The sequence below is a fragment of the Gavialis gangeticus genome, unplaced genomic scaffold (genome assembly GCF_001723915.1).
Source record: "Gavialis gangeticus isolate Ggan-Ray unplaced genomic scaffold, GavGan_comp1, whole genome shotgun sequence".
Taxonomy (NCBI): Eukaryota; Metazoa; Chordata; order Crocodylia; family Gavialidae; genus Gavialis; species Gavialis gangeticus.
The window spans coordinates 153,057,243-153,077,533 of record NW_017728992.1 but is presented as its reverse complement, the minus strand read 5'-3'; the positions used below and the strand labels follow the sequence as shown (position 1 = coordinate 153,077,533).

The window sequence follows — 20,291 nt, the reverse complement described above, 5'->3', positions numbered from 1 at the left end:
TCCCCCCCCCCCCCAATCCTGGGATGATGTCGTGCTGGCAGCATCACTCCAGGCTATTTTGCAAGGAAACCCAATTCTGGCAGTGCCCGTCCTATTTCCACTGCGCTGCGATCTTGCAAACAGATCCGCGCCCTTCAAACGAGGCAGGCGCCCGAAACCCTGCCGCAGTTTGATGGTGCTCATCTGGTGGCCGGTCCAAAGGACTCGATCCCAGCCCGCTCGTCTCTAACCAGGCGAAACCCTTCACCCTCCGATGAGCCTGAGAGCTCCGAGTCCAGCCGGGAGGGATGAAGTCCCAAGGAGTCTAAAACAGAAGAGTTGAGCTGGGAGGGGCGGGGGGAGCTTTTGCAACCTCAACTGAGTTATTATTATTCCCTGTTGAGAAGACTCCGCTGCCTGTTAATTGACTCTAAAATCGGTACTGCACGGCTGTGCCTTCTTGTCATTCAAAATTACGTAAAGAAATAGAAAGAGGAGAGATCCTGGCACGCAGTGAAATTCTTTTCTACCAGAAAAGAGGCAGAATGTCAGCGTGTAAACGCGCTCCGAAGTTGGAGCGAGGGGGGTGGGAAGGAAGGAGGTAGAGACCGATTCAAACATCCTCCTACGCCCCCACCGAAAAGTTCCTATCTGGCTATTTTTAGACAGGAGTCCTAGTCGCCAGCCTTGGATAAATCAATTTGTAGCAGCTGTGAACATCCACAGATTAAATGGACTAGGGATAGCAGAAGTCAGAGCTCTACACTAATATTAAAAACACAAAGGGTTATCATTGCATACCAACCCTGCATTTCAGGAGACAAATGCCCTGTACCAATCCCCCCCTGGCACTAATTGTACCTTTACATCTTTCTTCTCTCTCTGTTACATTGAATCAGATATTACAAAACCGATTATTTTATCCAACTGATCCTCCTGCTAGTGTGAGATTTTGAAGTTCAGATTATGCCCATAAATCACTCAAATGTGGGAGCCGAGTAAAATGAGTAGTTACTAGCAATTCTTCCATGAAGTCAGAGAAGTTTGCCATTGTAAGCCATAACAACATTGAAAGTGATCTTTTTTTAATTTTCGGTTGTTCACATAATGCATAGTTGCCAATCTGAATTGTTATTATTCCTACCTTGAAAATAGCCTACAAAAAGGTGATACAAAAATCACTACTGGTTTGTTATGGTCTACGTGTGGGGAAGACTAGGTCTGTTCTCTCTGAAAGTGATCAGTCTGAAACATCAGTATTGTATTATCTTCTGCAAAAATGTGGCAAGTGCCAACCATGAGCCTACATGGATACCGTTGACTGAAAGGATGTCTTCTGTGTCTTGGAATGTAGCACTAGGGGTTTGCTCTAGCAAAAATTCATGTACTTAATGTAACTCTGACCCCTTTAACTTTTAACATCGCTTCCTCTAATTAATCTGTTCAGGCCCTAGACTTAAATGGCTGTCCACAGCTGCTGCAAATTGATTTATCCCCTGATGGTGGTCCGAGTTGCTGACCAAAGCAGGATTTTTTTTTTTCATTTTTGGACCAACTAATAGGTGTTGACTTTTTCTCTACTTATATTAGCACATGCACAAATGTTGCAGATCTTCTAAAAAGCTTTATCTTTTTGTATATTTAATTAGAAACATAATGATCATATTTCTAAATACAATATGTTAGAGTTAGGGGTGAGGATAATTTACTGAATATTTGTACTAGGACCATGTATTCCCTTCTCCAGTTTCACATCCTGACAATGCAATGCAAAGTTTAAATAAGCAGCTTTGTTTTTATTAACCATAATAGTTTGAGGCAAGGGGTTTATCCCAATTGAGATGAAAGACATTTTTAGACTTCTGCAGCTTTTAAGTTTATACCCAGGTCTTCTGTTATGGCTTTGTATGAAAAGTTTTAGTGAATCTGGCTAAGAGAGATGGTCAAACTGGTTAAAACTGATGCTCAACCATCAGTGAAGTCTGAAAACATCATGCAGTTTATTCTGGGAAGATTTCCGTAGGAAATCCAATATGATTAGGGAATTTCCTTCAGTTTGGGTATATGTTAAGAAAGTTAGTGCGCCTTATTTACATGTTCTGGTTTTGGAACCATGAATGGCTAGGGCTTCCCTTGAAAAGAAAAAATATGGAAAAGATGTGATAGTAGCTTTCCTTATATCTGCACAGTATAAACACTTTATTGTGTAATAACTACATGTTGGTGAGTTATCTTGCTAGTATCTCATCATTAAGCCTTTTAAATAAGTTATTTGATTATTAAGAATTTCTGTGATCAGCTTCTTAAGTTTGAGCCTGTAAAAAGAAATATTATCACTCTGGTGTATGCATCAGTTCCCCGACACCCCGAAGTACAGTTTGTAGTTCAACTATACAGAAGTGCAAGTGAAAAAAAAATCTGGTAATATCTGGCAGGCTGAAACCAGACAAGAAGTATTTAAGAGAAGAATACTTCTTAAGGAGAATCTCTGCCGTAGTGCTTGCAAGAATACCTAGCGCTGCCTTGTTCCTGAACTATTAAAATGTTCTAACAGACAAGAAACATTCTGTTTGTAATGGAATGCAGACAGCAGTGTTAGGTCACTGCTTGCTGGCAACTGCTACACAAGTTGTTTTTCTTCATAGGCTTCAAGCTTTTAAATACTTTCCAAAATCTTTTAAAGTAAAACATTGCCCTCTGCCATTTTGAGCACCTTAACGTTAACTCAATATTTGCCTAAATAACAGACCAGTAAAACATCACCCTGCATCTCATCTGTATAGACTTAACACTTTGTATGCCTATGTGAAGATGGAGTTTCATGCTGAAAGCATTGTTTATAAAGAAAAGAGAAAAAATAGCTCCACCTGGAGTGCTGGTCAGTGGCTAGTCAGTACAGGACATTCTTTCTTGTCAAATCCTGTTTCCCACTTTTCTGAAATGAACTTCAGCTGACAGGCATTGAGTACAAAGCCTACTTCACTGAGGTACTGTGCAAACTGCATAGCTCTTCATAACTAGGCACTCTAGAAAAATTGGCATCTCTAGTATTTGCATTGGGAGTGAGGGAGGCATGAGAGTTGCAATTGTCATTTTCCTCTTTCAAATACACTTGCCACAGTCCATTACTGTTAAATCTTGAGCTACCCGGAAAAGGATAGGTTGCTTGCTGTTTCAGGGGTTTTACATCTTAAATGTTTTTTAAAAAAGAAACCTTGTTCTGTGGAAACTTAAGTTGTCATGCAAAGATCAGGAAGCCTTATTAGCTGAAATAAAACATGAACTTGCCATTTTGTAGAGGTTATTTCTCATGGTTTGGTTAAAGGCATGTAGAAGGAATTCCTTTTAAATCTGACTCAGTACAAAAACTTGTCCGTTTAGTTAGTACTGTCCTGTATGCTTCAAATGTTTTTTATCTAGTAACTAGCTACAGATATTGGTAGGAGTTTAAACAAGTGTTGACATTAAGGCTGGGTATAATGAAGTAAAATTTAGTCTCTAAAAGAATAGGTCTAGTTTGAAATTACTTAATCCCATTTTCACAAACAGAGAACCTAATGAAAAGTTTTAAAACCAAACTTTAGCATAAAGCTTGTTGCTTTGGTACATTAAATTTTACACTTTGAATACATTTTTAAAAACTATAATTGCTCTTTTCTTGTTTATATTATATTAGTACTTTGTTCTGAAATCTGCATGCTGCCAAATGCAGTGCGTTACTTTTGTATACCAGGCAAAATGACCAGCAAATGTTAAATCAAAGTTATTTTTAAAAGGGAAATTTGATTTCAGAATAAATGATTGCTTTAATGTGAAAGACATTGATTGCCATCTTCATTTTTTTCTGCCAGTGATATAAAAGTTTCTAAATAACGTTTAAAGAACAGTGGGCATTTTATTAAAGTAAACATTAGTTCAGTATAATGGAGGTAATTGTAAGTGATAAGAGCAGAGCAGGTTATCTGTGTGTTGTTTAAACAGAAGGAGCTATTTTGCACCATTTCCAGTAGCCATCTGGATAAGAGAAGGGTTTGCACCTGTCTGTCCACACTAATTATAGATTAGGGCCAAAGAAATGAAATTTGAGTAGGCTTTCTGCTAATGAAATCCATAGTGATTTTATTGTAGATGTGTTTTGTGTACAGACGGTGATGGCTGGGTTGTGAGTAAAATAAATTGCTGTATGACTGTCATGCACTTGTAGCTGTAAGCAGAATACTGCTGCATTAACAAAGGTACTGAATAAAAATGTAGAGCCCCATTTATATTCTAGGCTTCAGTTATGGGTTTAACTCAGTTTAGTCAAAATATTTCTTTAAAGCATGGGCTTTCAGAATATATTTCAAAATAAACTTTTTGTGTAATTTTCATTTTAATGTACTGGCATATAGAAGGTCCTCTGACTGAAGTATTTGAGAAACGCGTGCTTTCTTTAAAAATTTCACATATACACGCACACAGCTTGTCAAAATCACTCCTTATTCCATATTTTCCTTTAGTGCATGTGCTAAAATACAGTGAAAGGAGTGAGAAATGCATTCTGCATTGAAAGGTCACATGAATTTCTACCACATCTGTTTATAGTAATTATGAACATAATTAACATAAGAATTACAAGTGAAGTAATGCAAGCTGAGCTATGAGATATTATGCCATAATAGTCATATGTCGGAATTCTCACATTATAGCACACTAGAATTCCCATATTCAGTGCAAGAAAGAAAATGTTAGATTTTTATCTATTTGAATGCTGCAAAACTTATCTGCCTGGGGCAGCTGGACTTTATGCTTTATGGGAAGGTAACCCATTATTAACAGAGAGTCTGTTCAAATTAAGATTTCTACCCTCCAGGATGGACTTCGAGACAGCTGTGATTATGGAAAGCCGCTTCTGTTATACACTTATACTCTGATTGTATTTATATCAATGTTAAATGCAGCTTTATTTTTAAATGCGAGTATTTGCACAGCAAATTATTACTTTCAGAAGGAACTTAGATTTTTGTCATCAGAAAATTGTGCATCTCTTGTAGTTAAATTGCTTGGCAGACATGCCACTGTAAATACAAAGCATATATTGTATTTGTGGCAAAAATGAATTGACAGAGCTTAATTTAGTACATGGTACATTATAGTGCAGAAAAAAAGCCTGAATTTCCAAAATAGAGCACCTTTTTATTTTTAGAGAGTATTTTGAGAGAACATCTGCTGGTAGAAAATTCATTGGTACCTGGCAGATTGAATTAATTTAATTAACTTCTCTTAGAACACACTGGTAGCTGAAGTCTTGTGTTTCAAATGAGTTGACTAACTTTTCATTTGGCTTGTCTGATTACTTCTAAATATGGTTGTCACACAACTGACAACTATTGTAGGTGGGGGGAAAGGTGGCTCTTTTTGAGAGAGTACAGAACAGACTTAGACAGGTGGTAAATTTCACACGTAAACTTCACATATTATTTTTGCTGTGGAGTGAAATGCCCTTTGTGATAGGAAAAAATTGCTAAATTGTTTTCTTTCTCGGACTAAATATGTAGCCAGAACAGTGTATGAAGAACAAAAAAAAAATTACCTTGTGCTCTGTCTCATTGATACCAAGAGGTTTTCACATTATTGGATTAGTGGAGGATTTGTGACAGACCCCTTTTTATCTGACATTCATTGCAGTGACACGATTTTCACACACACACACCCTTCCCCCATCTAGGTTCTGCTTTTCACTTTGTATTACGTGTCAAATTCCCTTTATTTCTTTTCTCGTGGAAAAACTCTGCTATTTTGGCCGAGCAATTCTGGAATGGGTGCTCTGCTAAACAATGCCTGCCTCACTCCACTGTGCTGTCATTGTCCTGAGCTCAGCCTGCATTTTGCTGCTTCCCAGTCATTCAAGAGCAGCAAACTTCCTTAAACCTAGATGATTATCATTATGAGAGAAAACTATCTTATTTTTAAACCTGAATGTGAAAACTAGTTTAACAATCTGCTCTTTGTGCAGGGATTCTTGCCAGTTTATCTTCATTCATGCCAGGGTTACAATAGCTTCCAGTTTCAATACCTGATCATGTCCCAGTCAGGGTTTTAAAAATTCAAACAAACCCTGGGCATAGCTCTCCAAGGAAGGCGATGCATTGGGTAGAGGACAAAGTCATGTTCGCCGTTCCTTTTGGGAGATGAATGCCGTAGACGCGTAGTCAGTGCAGGCAACTTCTGTACTGAGAAGTGTGAACAGTTACGTATGCACCAACCAAACTGGGAACAATAAAAATATTCAGTGAGCACATTGGTATGTTAGCCTCCGCGCTACTTGTACGCTAGCAGTGGAGCGGGAATGTGTGCAAACTCCGGAGGAGTCACAGGCAAGGTGTTTTCTTGGATGGAAAGCACCCGCTTTGGGTTAGCGCAAGGAACACGCAGGCCCAAGAATTGAAGTTGCTTGGGCAGTCCCAAGCTGGCTTGCGCTAGGACAGCATGAGTAGTGCTTCAGTGACTGAGGCACAAGATGCGTGTGCCTGTTTGAAGTGCTGAGAGCGTCAAAATAAGCATTTATCTTTTGTACTGAGGTGGGGGGGCGGGGGATGAATCCCCGGTTTGACACTCTCAGCACTTCAAGCAGGCACACAAGTCTTGTTTGGCAGGCCTTCAGAGAGGGAGCGGGTGCCTCCAGCTCCCCAGGCAGGTGAAGACCCGGCCCTCCAGGTGATGGGTCTTGGGCTGTCAGGTGGGAGCATCCCTGGTCCACAGCCCGCCCCGCGCTGATGCTGAGGGGCGTGTGGTCCCACGAGGCCCCTCAGCAGCAGCTCCTCTCCCTGCCCGTCTCTCTCACCCCCCCCCGTTTATTTTCCTGCCTCCATCTGGGCCAGCCTGATATTGTAATCGCCCCGATGCACGCTGCCTTCCTCTCTCCCTCTCGCGCGCACACAATGTGCCATCCTGACAAGCCTTTGACTTCAGATAAGCTGCGATGTGTGTTTAATGAATACAAAGCCCCGGCCGTGCTGCTGCTGCCGCCTGCTCTCTCCTCCGCCAGAAGGTAATCTCCCTGCATTGCATTTTTGGGAAGGGAGGGGGGGGGCTCTCTTCTCTGCCCCCTCCCTCCCTCCCACTCCACCAATCTCTCTGAATGATGCAGAAGTCGATAAGAGCCCAGAGAAGTGAAGATGTAACCTCTTATCTTCTCCTCTTAGCTGGCGGAGAATTTACATTTAAAGATTAGCCTGGAGAGAGAAGGGATCTGCCTTTTGTTGCGAGTGGGGCTAGGAGGCATCAGTCCTGGCCTTGACGCTATCTCCCATCACCTCTGCTATTCAAACAGGACTCAGGAAGGTGAGATTAACCCCCAAAAAGGGGCCTTATCTCTAATTGGGTTTAGTTTGGCCCGGTCTGAATGGGTTGAGGGAAAGGCGATAAACTGAGAGAAAGGGGGCGGAGGGGGGAAGCTGGTGAACAATAGATTATTTATTGACTTGACTTTAAAACCATTAGATGGAGGAGGAAAATCAGCAGCATAACGACTTGATTAGCTATTTTATTAGGTGAGAATGGGTAGAAAATAGGCTCTCTTCAGGGAGAGAGCCACTGAAGCTTCTGATTGATTTTGAGTGACTTAAATGTTTTATCTCCCTCCTACTTACCCCCCCCCCCAAACACACACAGACCACTTCTGGTTGGAAAGAAGAGCAGCTTTTTTGTGCGTCTCTGCCTGCTGATGCTTTTGTAAAGTGGACCCCAACAAGAAATAAATAACATGCTCTTGGGTTTCAATCAGATGTCAGATTTTTGTATTTTTTGAAAACTCCAAGTGTGCCTTTCTTGGGAGAGGGAAGGGCAGATCATTGTTGCTATGCTCATTTTGAATAGGAGACACTCTTTTATTTATTTATTTATTTATTTATTTATTTATTTATATATTTAAATATCCAATTTGTTTAACTGGACATGTCTAAACTTTGCAAAAGATGAAGTCACATCCTAGGCAATTAAATATGTATTTGTAAAAGTTAGGTAGCAGATAATTGATTTGGATTCTTCATCATCAGTTTAACATTACCTGATACTGGTATGAGCATGAATGTAAACTGTATGGATGTGTTTGCACATGTGTGGGTGGTTTAGAAATGTTCCTATTTAGTGTGACTTTTTTTTTTGTATTGTATTTCAAATATATATATGATTTAAATATTTCTTTTGCTGTTTCACTTTGTCAAGTGTTTGTGTAGATCCGGTAACTAAAAGCCTAATTAAAATTTGTTTAAAGACGGGGGTGGGGGCGGGAGGGGGCATGTATCCTTGTTGACAGCATCAGATCGATAGGGTAAGACAATAGAGTCCCATTATTTTACTTCCATTGACTGAACATATTGACATTTCAGGTTTGCGATTGCCTCAGTGAGCATGATGAAACACTAAAATTCACAAACCAACTGGCTAGAGTGGCACGTATATTACTGTATGTCATCTCTGCCTTCAGGTTACCTTATCACTGAAGCAGAATGGTAATGGATGGCAGCAGAGTATTTCAGAAGGGTTAGGGCTCTATCAGTTAAGGAAATGACACATAGCAGGTCTTAGGAGCATCTTTAATTACACCTAGAATTATGTACAAGGGAAGATCGTTCTTGTTACCTGCTGCTGCACTTCAGAGTTTAGGGGCTTAGAAGCAGGTACTTATCTTTCATATTTTACATACAAGAGCAGACACTTTTAAACTTTTGCATCAAGCACCCAGGTATATTTGAACTGAATGGCTGACTGTAATTTAGATGCTTGCCATATTAGTCTGTGATGACATCTGTTCACCACAGCCTTGGTACTTGAGCTCCAAGGCACCTGCTAGATCTATACCTGATATGTAGATTATGTAAGAAAACAAAGGAGAATTTTAAAATGCGTTCAGTTTGGATTTTCCACCCCATCCTTCTCTTATGCTAAAGGAGAAAGAGATATAAACATAGAATATAGTGATATTAGATTTTCCTTCTGGTTTTACTCATTAGATATGTGTTTGAATGTGTGCATATATTTATTCTTGTGTATATATATTTATACAAGTATGCATGCACATACCTACAAATACATATGTTTGTAATGGAGACCGTATCATGTTACTTTAAAGTCTTGTAAACACGGTAAAATCGAGTTGGCTACAGAATGAAGCCCATCAATGTTAGGCAGATGTGGAGACAGAAATTAATTTAATGCAAAGAGCTAATATGAACGAGCCACTAGTGATTTAACTCATTTTTGAAAGTAAGTTTAAAGAAAATGTATTCTGAGTATGCCATCTACACAATTGTTGCCATCAAGTGGACTGCTGATGCCCTTTAAGATGGTAAAAAGAAAACTAGTCCTGTATACCATTTTCATGAAAATGTTAGGTTTCTGTTTGATCAGCAGGTGCTGTTGAGATGAAAGCCATGTGTAAATTTTCAGAAGGCCAAAAGTGTCAATTCAGAAAAGGAAAGTGATAAGAGAAAATGCAATCAGTTTTCCTGTTTTCAATTTGTGCAGGATTTGAAGAGCTGTTTTGTTAAACTGCTACATCTGCTCCAATATGAATATTGAACTACTTCCACTAAAAATAACACCCTATAATTTGGAAGCCACTGCAATCTTTTGTTAATGCAAGTGGGTTATTTAAAAAAAAATCTATTCTGAAAAATCTCCTGCCTAATGTGCATTTTTGTTTATTGGCACTTTTATCCTGTGCAGATAAAAATGGCATTATACAATTAGGGCCTTATCTTTTTGGAATATAAAAATGGTATTGGTAACTAGATATCAGTATATTGGTAAAGGGATTTAACTCGGAGAATAAAATGTTATTTGCAAAAAGCATATAATCATTATTTGAAATCACTAGTATTTATTACTTACCTGTCCCAACAATACAGTTTTTACTCATTGTGGATAGAGTGTATGCAAAATTAAGGATATTTAAGAAAGCACAGAGTATCTTTTGGCTTATTTCACTCTTGTTGTACCTGCAAATATAAGTTTAAGCTAATCAAAGATGTTTTAGCTAATGGGGCTTTCAGAGCAACTCTTTTCCATGCTGAAATAAAATGATTAAATCATGCTTGAGTGCTTATATACAAAAATGTTCGCTTCGGTAGTACTGCTAATCAAATGAGTTTTATTAACATGGGAAGTGCTGCATTGGTGAGGTGAATATTTCACCAGGCATTTTCAAGCAGCAAACATACTTTTCCTTTAATTTGTTTTGTTTTGGTTTTTGTTTTGTTTTGTTTTTTTGATCTAATGAAAAGTGTTTTATAAGACGCCTTTAATAAAAAAAGTGATAATTCACTGTTACCCACACAGAAGTTCTGTGCAAATATTATATGCAAATATATGCAGGGCAAAATGAGAGATTTTTTACTTGCTACTTTATTTTGTAGCAGGTGCATCATAGAGAATTACAGAGAACAATACATACCTTCTCTGGGCTTTAATGTTAAAATAGATTGTAGTTGTTGAATTCTGATCTATTAGGTAGGAACTCAGTTCTTAGGTATACATGGAAAGAAGGTTTCTGGTTTTGCTTCAATTTGGTTTTAGAGCTGATTTTTACTCAGATTGAAGCAACTCATCCAGGGTTACAAACTGATCTGTAGATCAGCAAAAATTAAAACCCGGGGGTGCCCTAAGTTCTGATCCTTTATTCTGTTCTGAGAACCATCTAATTTTACCTAAAATAAATGTGACTAAATACAGTTAAAACAATAAATCTGCAGAAGACTGATGAGATATAAGATGCACAAATTTTAATACGTGTGCAATAACACTAACTACTACATCAGCAGTCAGATTAAAGAATATGCTTTCTTTGGATCCGTTGAAAATAAGGCTCACTGGATGGTAAATACAAAATGGATTTTGTGCGAGGGTAGTATCTGTGCGATTGTGGCTGGATGTCTTCTGCATATTTTTTATCGCTTGCACTTCTTTGTGTGCACATGCATGTCCACTGCCTTTATGGTGAATGATGTAGGTCAATATTATTTAGATTTTTATGCATAGTAAAAGTCACACTAATCAAAAGCACTACTTATTCCTTATACATTACAAAAACTAAAATTAAATACCTTCTACACATATCTGACAGCCGGCAGAACCAAACCTGCTTCTAAATACAAACCTTATCTCCCTGCCCCCACCCTCAATAGATCTAAGTCCTTCAGGTCCCACCTTCCCTAGTATTTAACATGCCTAGTTACAGACAGGAATGCATGGAGCAAGAAGTGGAGAACTGCAAGACCATCAAGCCTGAAGGTCTGCAGCCTTATGATAAATTTACTAATTTATCATAAATATCTGACAATAACATACCACGGCTAAGCATGACTTGATTTGTTTTGTGTTTGGATGGATGACTAAATAATGGCTTAAATAGGAGTACTTAGTAAGTGCATAGAACTAAGTTACTTCGAGACATTACAAAATTAATGCCTCAACATAGTGTGATAGTGAAGATGCTGTCTTTCAGAAGGGATTTAAAAGCAAGGTGCTTTGGTCATACCATTTCATGGTACTTTTCATAGCAGTAGGGGGTGAGACAAATTGGGGCTTGCCTTAGTGTATCTACATTTCTTCAACAGCTTCAACAAAGTGCACTCCCTTCCTCCTGAAAGAAGGAATGCCACACTATTTTAAAAAATGTTTCCATATTTTACTCCAGAAATGACTCCATTCTGGTGATTTGTGTAAACTCTCATTGTTTGTATTTCAATTTCTGTAAAGCAGCTGAAGATACTTTGGGTTGAAAACGTTTCATGGATATATGGAATAATACATGTTCATATCAGGATTTTAAGATATTAAGCATCTATTTTTATAATTGGCTGGTCCATGGCATTATGATGACTAAGATTACATTTTTCTGTTGCCCGTTTTGTGCCTTATCATTTGAAGTCCAGCATCATTCAGAGGTATGATTGACACTAGGCACAAACAAATACAGAAAGACAGTAGTTCCAGCCAGCACTATTACTGCAGGCTCCCAATAGCAGCTCATTTGCCATATACTCACTTGTCACAAGGTGTTTGATTTATCTCTTATTTTAAGGAGACATCTGATTCAACATCACTTTTCAGTTAGGTAAAATATGTAGACTATAATAAGCCAATCCTTCCTTTTTTTAGTGACATGGTTAAAAACATGCTTTCAATAAGAACTAAAGAGTAGATATTATGAATTTTGACCACTGCCTACTGAGGTAGTTCTATAACCAGCATCAGTTGTACAGTAGCTGCAGGAAGCTTAAATATGTCTACCTATCTGACTGTTAATATATAATTCACATAAGTAATAGTTATTTCCATAGAATAGATTTCTTTCATGATTCATTGTATTTAAGGCCACGTTTCTTTAATGACCAATGATGACCACACAGTTGTCTCCATAGGAGGTGGCTCAAAGGTCATGTTTCAGTTTGCTAGGTCAAAATGACTGTCCACAATAGATTCTTTGCTTGCATACTTCCTGTTCTGTATAACATTCCTTCCTTTGCCTCGGAGCAGCAGAATTAAACTGCTGTTTCATCACTTCATCATGACAAGTTAGACTATTGAGGGGGGGAGAGAGAGTGTGTGTGTATGTACGCATGTGTGTGCACCTCCCAGTAATGCCAAAGTTTAATGCTCTTTCTGTAAAGGGTCAAATTGGTTAAGATTCTTCTACCATGTTTTTCCTTCTGATTGGCTCAATTGTCATGTCAGTACATTGAAATAAAATGAAATTTGAAACCAAGGGGTACGTTAATAACTAAGTTGTGTGGCTATGTTATTGTCATAAAATTTCTCTTCAAAACTATTATTCTAACATTTAACAACACTTGTGCTAGACAAGTTCAAGAAGTGAGCTGCCACAGACCAGTTTGAGCATTGCCAGGGAGTGTATAGAACCAATGCCAGCAAATGAGATGATTACAATGCTGCAAGAGAGACTGAATGATGCTACTGCAAAGGCTATTTGGGAAGGTGGTCCAACAGAGTGTTTCTCCTGACATCCAGGTGGAGTTTGTTGCCAAAGAGATGAAGGCATACTAGTGCCAGGAACCCCAAACAGCTGCCAACTAGTTTATGGATAATGGCACCTGAGGGTGTGCTATCAAAGGACAGTGGTGTCAGGATGTTGTGTGTGTGTGTGTTGTTATGGTGGCATTGCTAAAAGTATTTAAGGGTAATGTTATAGAAAGTATTTTAGTGAGTGGAATCAAAGACTTTTAGAAAGCATTAAGCAAAGGCTGTTTCATGACCATACTATTAATTATTTCTAAAGATTGTTGGCAAACCTTTGAATGCTGGAAACATATCTTCTACCCAGTGTCAAACATTTTGTAGGTGAACAAGGCAAAAATTCTAGTGCTGAGCTTAATTTCTCAGCACTGAAAATTTAGCTGAGTTTTATACGTACTTTATGTGCTCAGTGACAAGCAGATTCAGGTGGCTAGGTCAGCAAAGTACATTGGTGTTGCAGTTAAGATATTTAGGCCCCAATCCTCAAAGATATTTGGGTGCTAAACTCCAGTGAAAAACAATGAGAATTTAGGCACCAAATCGATTATGTTCTTAAATACACAAGTTGATAATGTGCCCAAATATATTTTTGGATCTAAACTACTACACCTCTCTTTCTACCTGCCCCTTCTCTCAAACTACTACACCTCTCTTTTTATTAATATTCTGGATTAATTTAGAGTTTGGATCCAGATTAGACCTTAGATGAGGAACCCCCTCCTCTTCCCCTCCCATCCTTTTGCTATGAATGCTCAGTTTTTTAGGAGGCAATGATAGTTGTTGGTAAAATGTTTTATTGGACCAACTGTGTGATTGGGATAGACTTAGACAAGCTTTTGAATGCAAAATATTCTTCAACAGGTGACCTGGAAATTTTTCTAAGTCTATCCCACCCATGCAGTTGCTCCAATAAAAGATTTCACCCACAACAGTTATTGCCTCTTGCATAATTTCTGGTTTATCATGGCTGCAACGTCACTCCAACACTACCAATATTTTCTTAGGCTAGTTAAAGATAAGCTAGTATCTTGATGGAAAATAAGTGAGCCATGCATTGAATTGTTCACACTGGACTTCCTGTGATATTGGGGATAATACATACTTCAACATTTTGGGTGACCCCTGTTAACTTCAGTAGGGTTTAGGGTTTCAAGTTTTACATTCAAATGCTTTAGAAGTACTTCTGAGCAAGCCACGGGGTCTGGCAAGTTCCAGAAAAATGTTTGTACAGTTATAGTAAACACAATTCTAAAGACAGAATTGGTTATTTGCATCTATCAATTCTGGTATCTGATGGTAAAGGGCCCAGTCCTGATTCTGTTAAAATCCATGCCAAATTTTGTCCAAAGTCTGAAATCAGGCCTTAAAATTTCACATGTCCTGCAGGGCATAGCCTCTCTTGCAGACTGGATTCCACTGAATACAGAGTTCCTAGCTGAATGATGAGAAAAGAAACAATATCCCTTATCTTGAGCAGGTGGAATTTTAGGGTCCAGGATTATATTAACAACTTGAACAAAAGGATGAAAAAAAGTCTTTCTTCCCTTACTGTTAAATACTTGTTGGAACCACAAACCTTATTATATGGTAAATGGAAATTACAGCATGTAAATATATTTCATTTTCATGCTATTCAGGTTTTGATTATTTTTAGTTGTAACTGCATTTTTAATATTAGATCTTGAAGTACTTTTCAATGCTGTGTACCCAAGCTTTTGAAATTTCAGCATAATCTTGATATTTTGCAAAGCTACCTCTCCTTGATGTAGCTTTTGTTTATTCTTTGTTCAGTTTTTAATAGTGAAGAGTGACAGCGTTGTTGTGTAAACCTCTACAAATAGTAGGTTCAGTATAGGCTGACTTTGCACCACTAGTAAATTGCATTTAAAAAAATCTTTTGTAAAGTGTCTGTTGTCATTGAAAGTGGTATGATTTAAATAATGAAGATCATATCAGTTTTTTGAAGATTTTATAAATTTGGAGTGAAATCCCAAGGTGCTGCTTCAGGTGAGCAGTCCTACTGATCTTATTAAGACTATTTGTTTAAGTAAGGTCAGTTGCAGGTTTAAGTGGTTGGTCTCTGAATAAAGCTTATGAAGTGCCACAGTGAAACACTAGCAGATGACAAGCATCTTGTAAATTTAAGCGTAGTGTATCTAGGCAGAGAGTCTGTGCAATAAAATAATTTTCCTATTTTATTGAAATACTCCTTCCACTTAATTTCTACCAAGAAAAGCGGCTGCACCATTAAAAGTACAGCACTTCCATCCTAAGGGAAGGAGGTATCAGGATACTATAACAGTAACTGATTTTTATTTTTTTAAGGGCATAAGCTCTCTTCTTTTCTGTGTGTGATGAGATCAGCTGACAATAGCAGCAGCAACCAAATCATGTTTGCAGCTGGGCAATTACAGTAGACCTTAAGATCTGTGACTGTCAACCATGAACACAGATGCCTTCAAAGTTCTGTTTTCCTTCCATGTGGAAGTCATTGGCATGGAACAGATGCCTTCATTTTGGAGAAACCAGCCTCTGGATATAATTGGTTCTCTCTTTTCTTGTCCTCTAGGGACAGTCTCTCGCAGATGAAATTAGATGAGGAAAAAGACACAGACAGCCACACGTGCACACACACTCACAAATTGCACAAAGCAGGAGTTTTCATGATGTTCTCTCTATACTTTATTAAATGGAGCTGTTATACAGCTGTGAGAGTTTCTTATTTAAAATTTTATTTCATAATGAACTTAATGTAATATAAAAATTGCGAATTGTAATATATTGCTGGTCAAAGCCTGTTGATAATTTAAGCATACTTGTTTAGAGATAAGATGTGTACTATATTCAGATTCACATCACTTTTGCTTTGGAGATAGAATTCTCTGCTTAACTGGGAAAATGGTTCTGAATAAGTATTTATTCAAATGGAACTGTAAAAGAAAATTTCAGACTAGGCAAGGTAACTGGGCAAAAACATTGTAACTAAACTAAAGAATAATAGAATAAAAAGTATTTCCACCAAGAATATTTTAAAAATAATTTTAAAAATATTTTCTAGAAGAAAAGCCAGTTTAATTAAAGCGTAGTGATCAGTTTTACATAGACTAACATTACATATACAAATGCAAAACAACTGGAGCAGAACTAGGTTGAGGAGATCTTAGGAAAAAAGATGGTAGTAGCATAGTAAGGCATTTTAAGAGTTTATTCTCTTTATTTGTTGTCATAGGTACAAAACCTTCGCTATTTGTAATGGGACTTAGTACTCAGAGGTGATAGAGCTTATTGATTTTGAATTTTTTTTTTATGAAATCATTGAAAAATATAATCATTTTTATATTGTTGCAAAGTTTATAGTCCAGTTTGACAAATGTTAATGACCATCCAGGAAAATTTAACTTTCCTCTAACGCAGATGATGAACTGTAGGAGAGAGATTGGGTGGTACAGCTCAAGACTGCTGAACCTTTGTAACGCTGCAGGATGTTCTGGCAACATGTTAAGAGCCTGAGGCTGGAACCTAATTTGCAAATATATTTGCATATTTTTTAATAAAAATGCACACAACTGTAATATTTGCATCTGATAGTTGATCAGAATTGCTTTTTCAGTTCACCAGCAATAAAAACCAACAGCTGTCAGCTTTTTACTCATCCATCAGTTATAGGACAGGATCTAAGTGTGGGTCGTAGACACTTGATACTGATCAGTTGCATATAGCCGGATCTTGCAGTGGGCTGTGAGCCTTTACTTCCCATTGGCTCCACTGAGGCCATTAATAGCTGAGGGTGCTCAGCACTCAACCATGCTATTGTACCTTTCGGTAGTTAGAATGGAGACCAGGTAATTCTGGTGTCTGCTGACACTTTGGCTTTTTATTTTTATTTTTTTGTAACCATTTACTTTTTTATAAAGATGTATGGAGGATACCCCTTAGAATAAGGAATTCAGCTGTGATTTGAAAACCAAGTTGCTAAAAGGGAGTGCAGTGATGTGTTTTTGAAGAACTACATATTATGGTGAAGGAAAAACTTAACCAAATGGTGATATAATCCTCCAGAGAAGTGTGCTTAGGTGATGAAGGGATTTCTGGCAGTAACTGAAAGGTATAGTAATGGGTATCTGCACTTGATTTCTTTTGAGGTTGATTCTGATATGTGTAGTCTTTACATCCTATTAAATTTTTGAAAGATAAACTGATACAAGAATGATTTGCTAGGGCCAATGACTCTTCCTCTTAAAACCTTGGCTCAGCTTATCCACCCTCCCCTCAATATATAAGATAAAAGCACCGTGAATATGAGGTTAACTGAATTCAAATAGAAGACTCTCAAGTTATTGCATTCCTTAGAAAATAAATACATTTCGCATATGGTTAAGATTGATCAAAAAAGTATTCTGTATGCCAGTGATTACATTCCCATCTGTGATTAAGGTTTTCTGTCTGCATCTGGTTTTCACATTATATTTCTGTAACAAGAATCCTTTATATGGCAGAGTTCACTCTCTGTATTTTCTATTAGCTGCAGCTTGAACTACTGCACGGATCGCAGATTTACACATGTGGTTTTCATTACTTCATACCATTGAGAAAAAGTAATATTTGTTTGGGAAAGTATGTTTTCCACAATTTCCATGGTAATACAACATGTTGAGCCTTTTTAATAACACTTTTGTAGGACTACAAATTGTTTGAGGAATTCTGCTTTCAGTAGAGTTTAGCTTTCAGATCACTTTGCATGAACATTCTAGCAACAACAGTTTACAAATCAGGAGACAAAAATATATTTCACAAAATATGTTCCCATGGCATAAATATATCAGAATATTCTTGTCACTTAGGAAAGTGTAGTGTAGCACATACAAAAGGGAAGTGTTAGGATAGAACAAAGGTCTAGTAGGAAGATGAACAATATTTTTTTACATACTGGATGGATAATGTGATTTTTTTTTTTTTTTTTTTTTAAGGAAAGATACTCTAAGTATCTAAATTTCCTTTTTTTATAGAGCAAGAATTAAAAAAAAAAATCTTTTCACTTATTCATGTAAAGGAAGTCTTCATTCAGTAGTCCAATATACTAAGCTTTGTATATTGCATCAATACAACCATATTTGAACTTGTACACCAGTATTTATTGTGGCAAGATTATAAATATTAATGAAACTGGAGTGCATCCTTACACTCCTCTATGCTGTATTGAATGTAAAGTATGATGGTAATTTAACGTTAACAGTTCAGTCATAAATTCATATTTAGACAGGAATTTGCCATACCTTTACCAAGTAGAACTTTATCCTTTGTAAAGTCCACTTGGGTGTGAGCAGGCGTATTGGAATCTGGTCCTAAATAAGCACCCCCCACCCTCCAAAAAAACCCAAAAAACCTTCACAAAATATTGTATACACCATGGAAAAATATTTTGTCATGATACTTTATAAAATATATCAAATTTATGTTAGAGGAAGCACAAAAGTCTACTTTTATTGCCTATGTAAAAACTACAGTAAAGAAATACAGTGAAAACCATAGTGAAACATATTTTTGAAAAGTTTATCATCATGCACAAACTGAGGATTCTAGCCATATTTGCAAGATTGGTTTCAAAATTCCAATGGTGATCATGTCTTTAAAAGCTTAACAGTTGCTAGATTCTGGGTACAATCCTGCAGTCCTTATATGCATGTCATTTTAACTGAAATCAATGGGACTTTGGCTTCTGCTTGGGCTGCAGGATTGAGTCCAAGATAATGCCAAGTCAAGCAAGTACTATAAATGGTAAACTTCTTCATTTGCAGTCTTAACTTTAAAAAGTAAGGGCAAGTTCCTGATTTTTTTTTTAACACAAAGTGATGGTTTATGATTTTGATAATTTGTAAATAGCTCAGTTTAAATATGTTATATCAGTACGATTCAGTCTGGAAGGATAGGCTCGATTTGCAGTTAGATGCATACAGTTGTGTCCTTGTGCATGTCTAACTTTTGTCCTCAAATAATATGGGTGCAGTTTATAGCATGTATGTCATTGTGTGCGCCTAACTGAAAATATTTCTGTCCTGTAAAAAAACAAAACAAAACAAAACAGGAATAGCTTGGAAAAAACTGACAGCCTTAGCTATAACAATGCTAGAATCCCACATTATAACCATAAATTAATATTAATTATGAAGTCATTCAGCAAGTCAGATCAGAATTGTTTTTAAAGATTAGCATGGGAGGGATTTGACTTTTCAGAGGTGAGAGGAAGACCTTCAAAATTACTGATACCCTTTTTGATCTCCCATCTTTTGGGACCTGCCTGCTCTTCTGTGACTTCTTAACCCACAAAAGTTAGTGTGAGAAGAGAAAGCAGTGTTGTGCGTTAGCATGTCAGTTTAATAAGTGATGATTTAATTATTCTGCCATGTCCAGGTAAAGTATATAATGTAATCATAAATATCATTTTATTTATTGAATACATAAGAATTGCCATTTTAGAATATGAGCAAGGGATGGGGTGCTATCATGGAAGAATACATTCTGCCTTTGCTTGATTGCTATCTATAGTATGGAAAGCTGTACATGGGTAACTTAAGAAACAGGCTTTTCTTCACAGAGTTACTATATTTTTAAAATACTTCATTATATTAATTTAAAAATCTGAACTATTGTTTTAGAAAAACAGCATTTAGCTGTTCCTGTTTAAAAAAAGGACTTTTATTATCATGCAAATAAAGGGATGTGGTGCTTCAAACTGGCTGTGATATGTGCTTCTTTTTTTTTTTTTTTTCATTTGTTGTTGTCAATAGAAAAGATTGATCTCTGGGCTGGTGAACGTAATATCTGTCCCAGTCAGAAAAGGAGAGAGGAAATTAGCAGAGCGATTGGTGGAGAATGATATCTGTCAAAAGAAACACTTGGAGAGCACTGAGTTTAGTGATAGGTGACTGCCGGAAAAAAGGGAACTTTGAATTTTGTCAAGGTAAGGAACAGACAATATTTGATTTTTGCAATTTACATACCTTTTTAAAAGTTATTTTTAATTACTGTACCTTGCCTTGTAATCTTTTTCTTTTTTTAATCTTCCCCTTGGGCCTCCAAAGAACATAAATCAAACTTTGAGTTTCATATTGTTGATTTTGTTTTAATATCATTGTAGAGGAATCCAGAACCAAGTGAAAAAATAAGTTGGTAGTGTCCTTTCTAAGGCCCTGTTCACTCTACCAGTTCTGTTACCCACCCATCCCGCTCCTGAACACTGCTGCTTACATAGGACCCAGCCCACATAGGAAGTTTTGATGAGTTGTTTTGGGGGGTGA

At 37.2% G+C, this 20,291-nt stretch overlaps 1 protein-coding gene across 6 annotated transcripts in view; it reads left to right on the top strand.

Moving 5' to 3' along the window:
• Nucleotides 1-20,291, top strand: part of RUNX1T1 (RUNX1 translocation partner 1) — a 184,738-nt gene that overhangs the window by 7,217 nt on the left and 157,230 nt on the right. For 2 of the 6 annotated variants that reach the window (XM_019527915.1, XM_019527922.1), the window contains exon 2: nucleotides 19,782-19,954. The exons of 1 other annotated variant lie outside the window; for it this stretch is intronic. In XM_019527915.1, the coding sequence (XP_019383460.1) occupies nucleotides 19,867-19,954 (88 nt within the window). In that variant the 5' untranslated portion in view covers nucleotides 19,782-19,866. Of the gene's footprint in view, nucleotides 1-6,881; nucleotides 7,010-7,148; nucleotides 7,303-19,781; nucleotides 19,955-20,291 lie in introns of those variants that run through there. 3 more of the 6 variants (XM_019527916.1, XM_019527920.1, XM_019527917.1) reach the window with 3 other exon arrangements.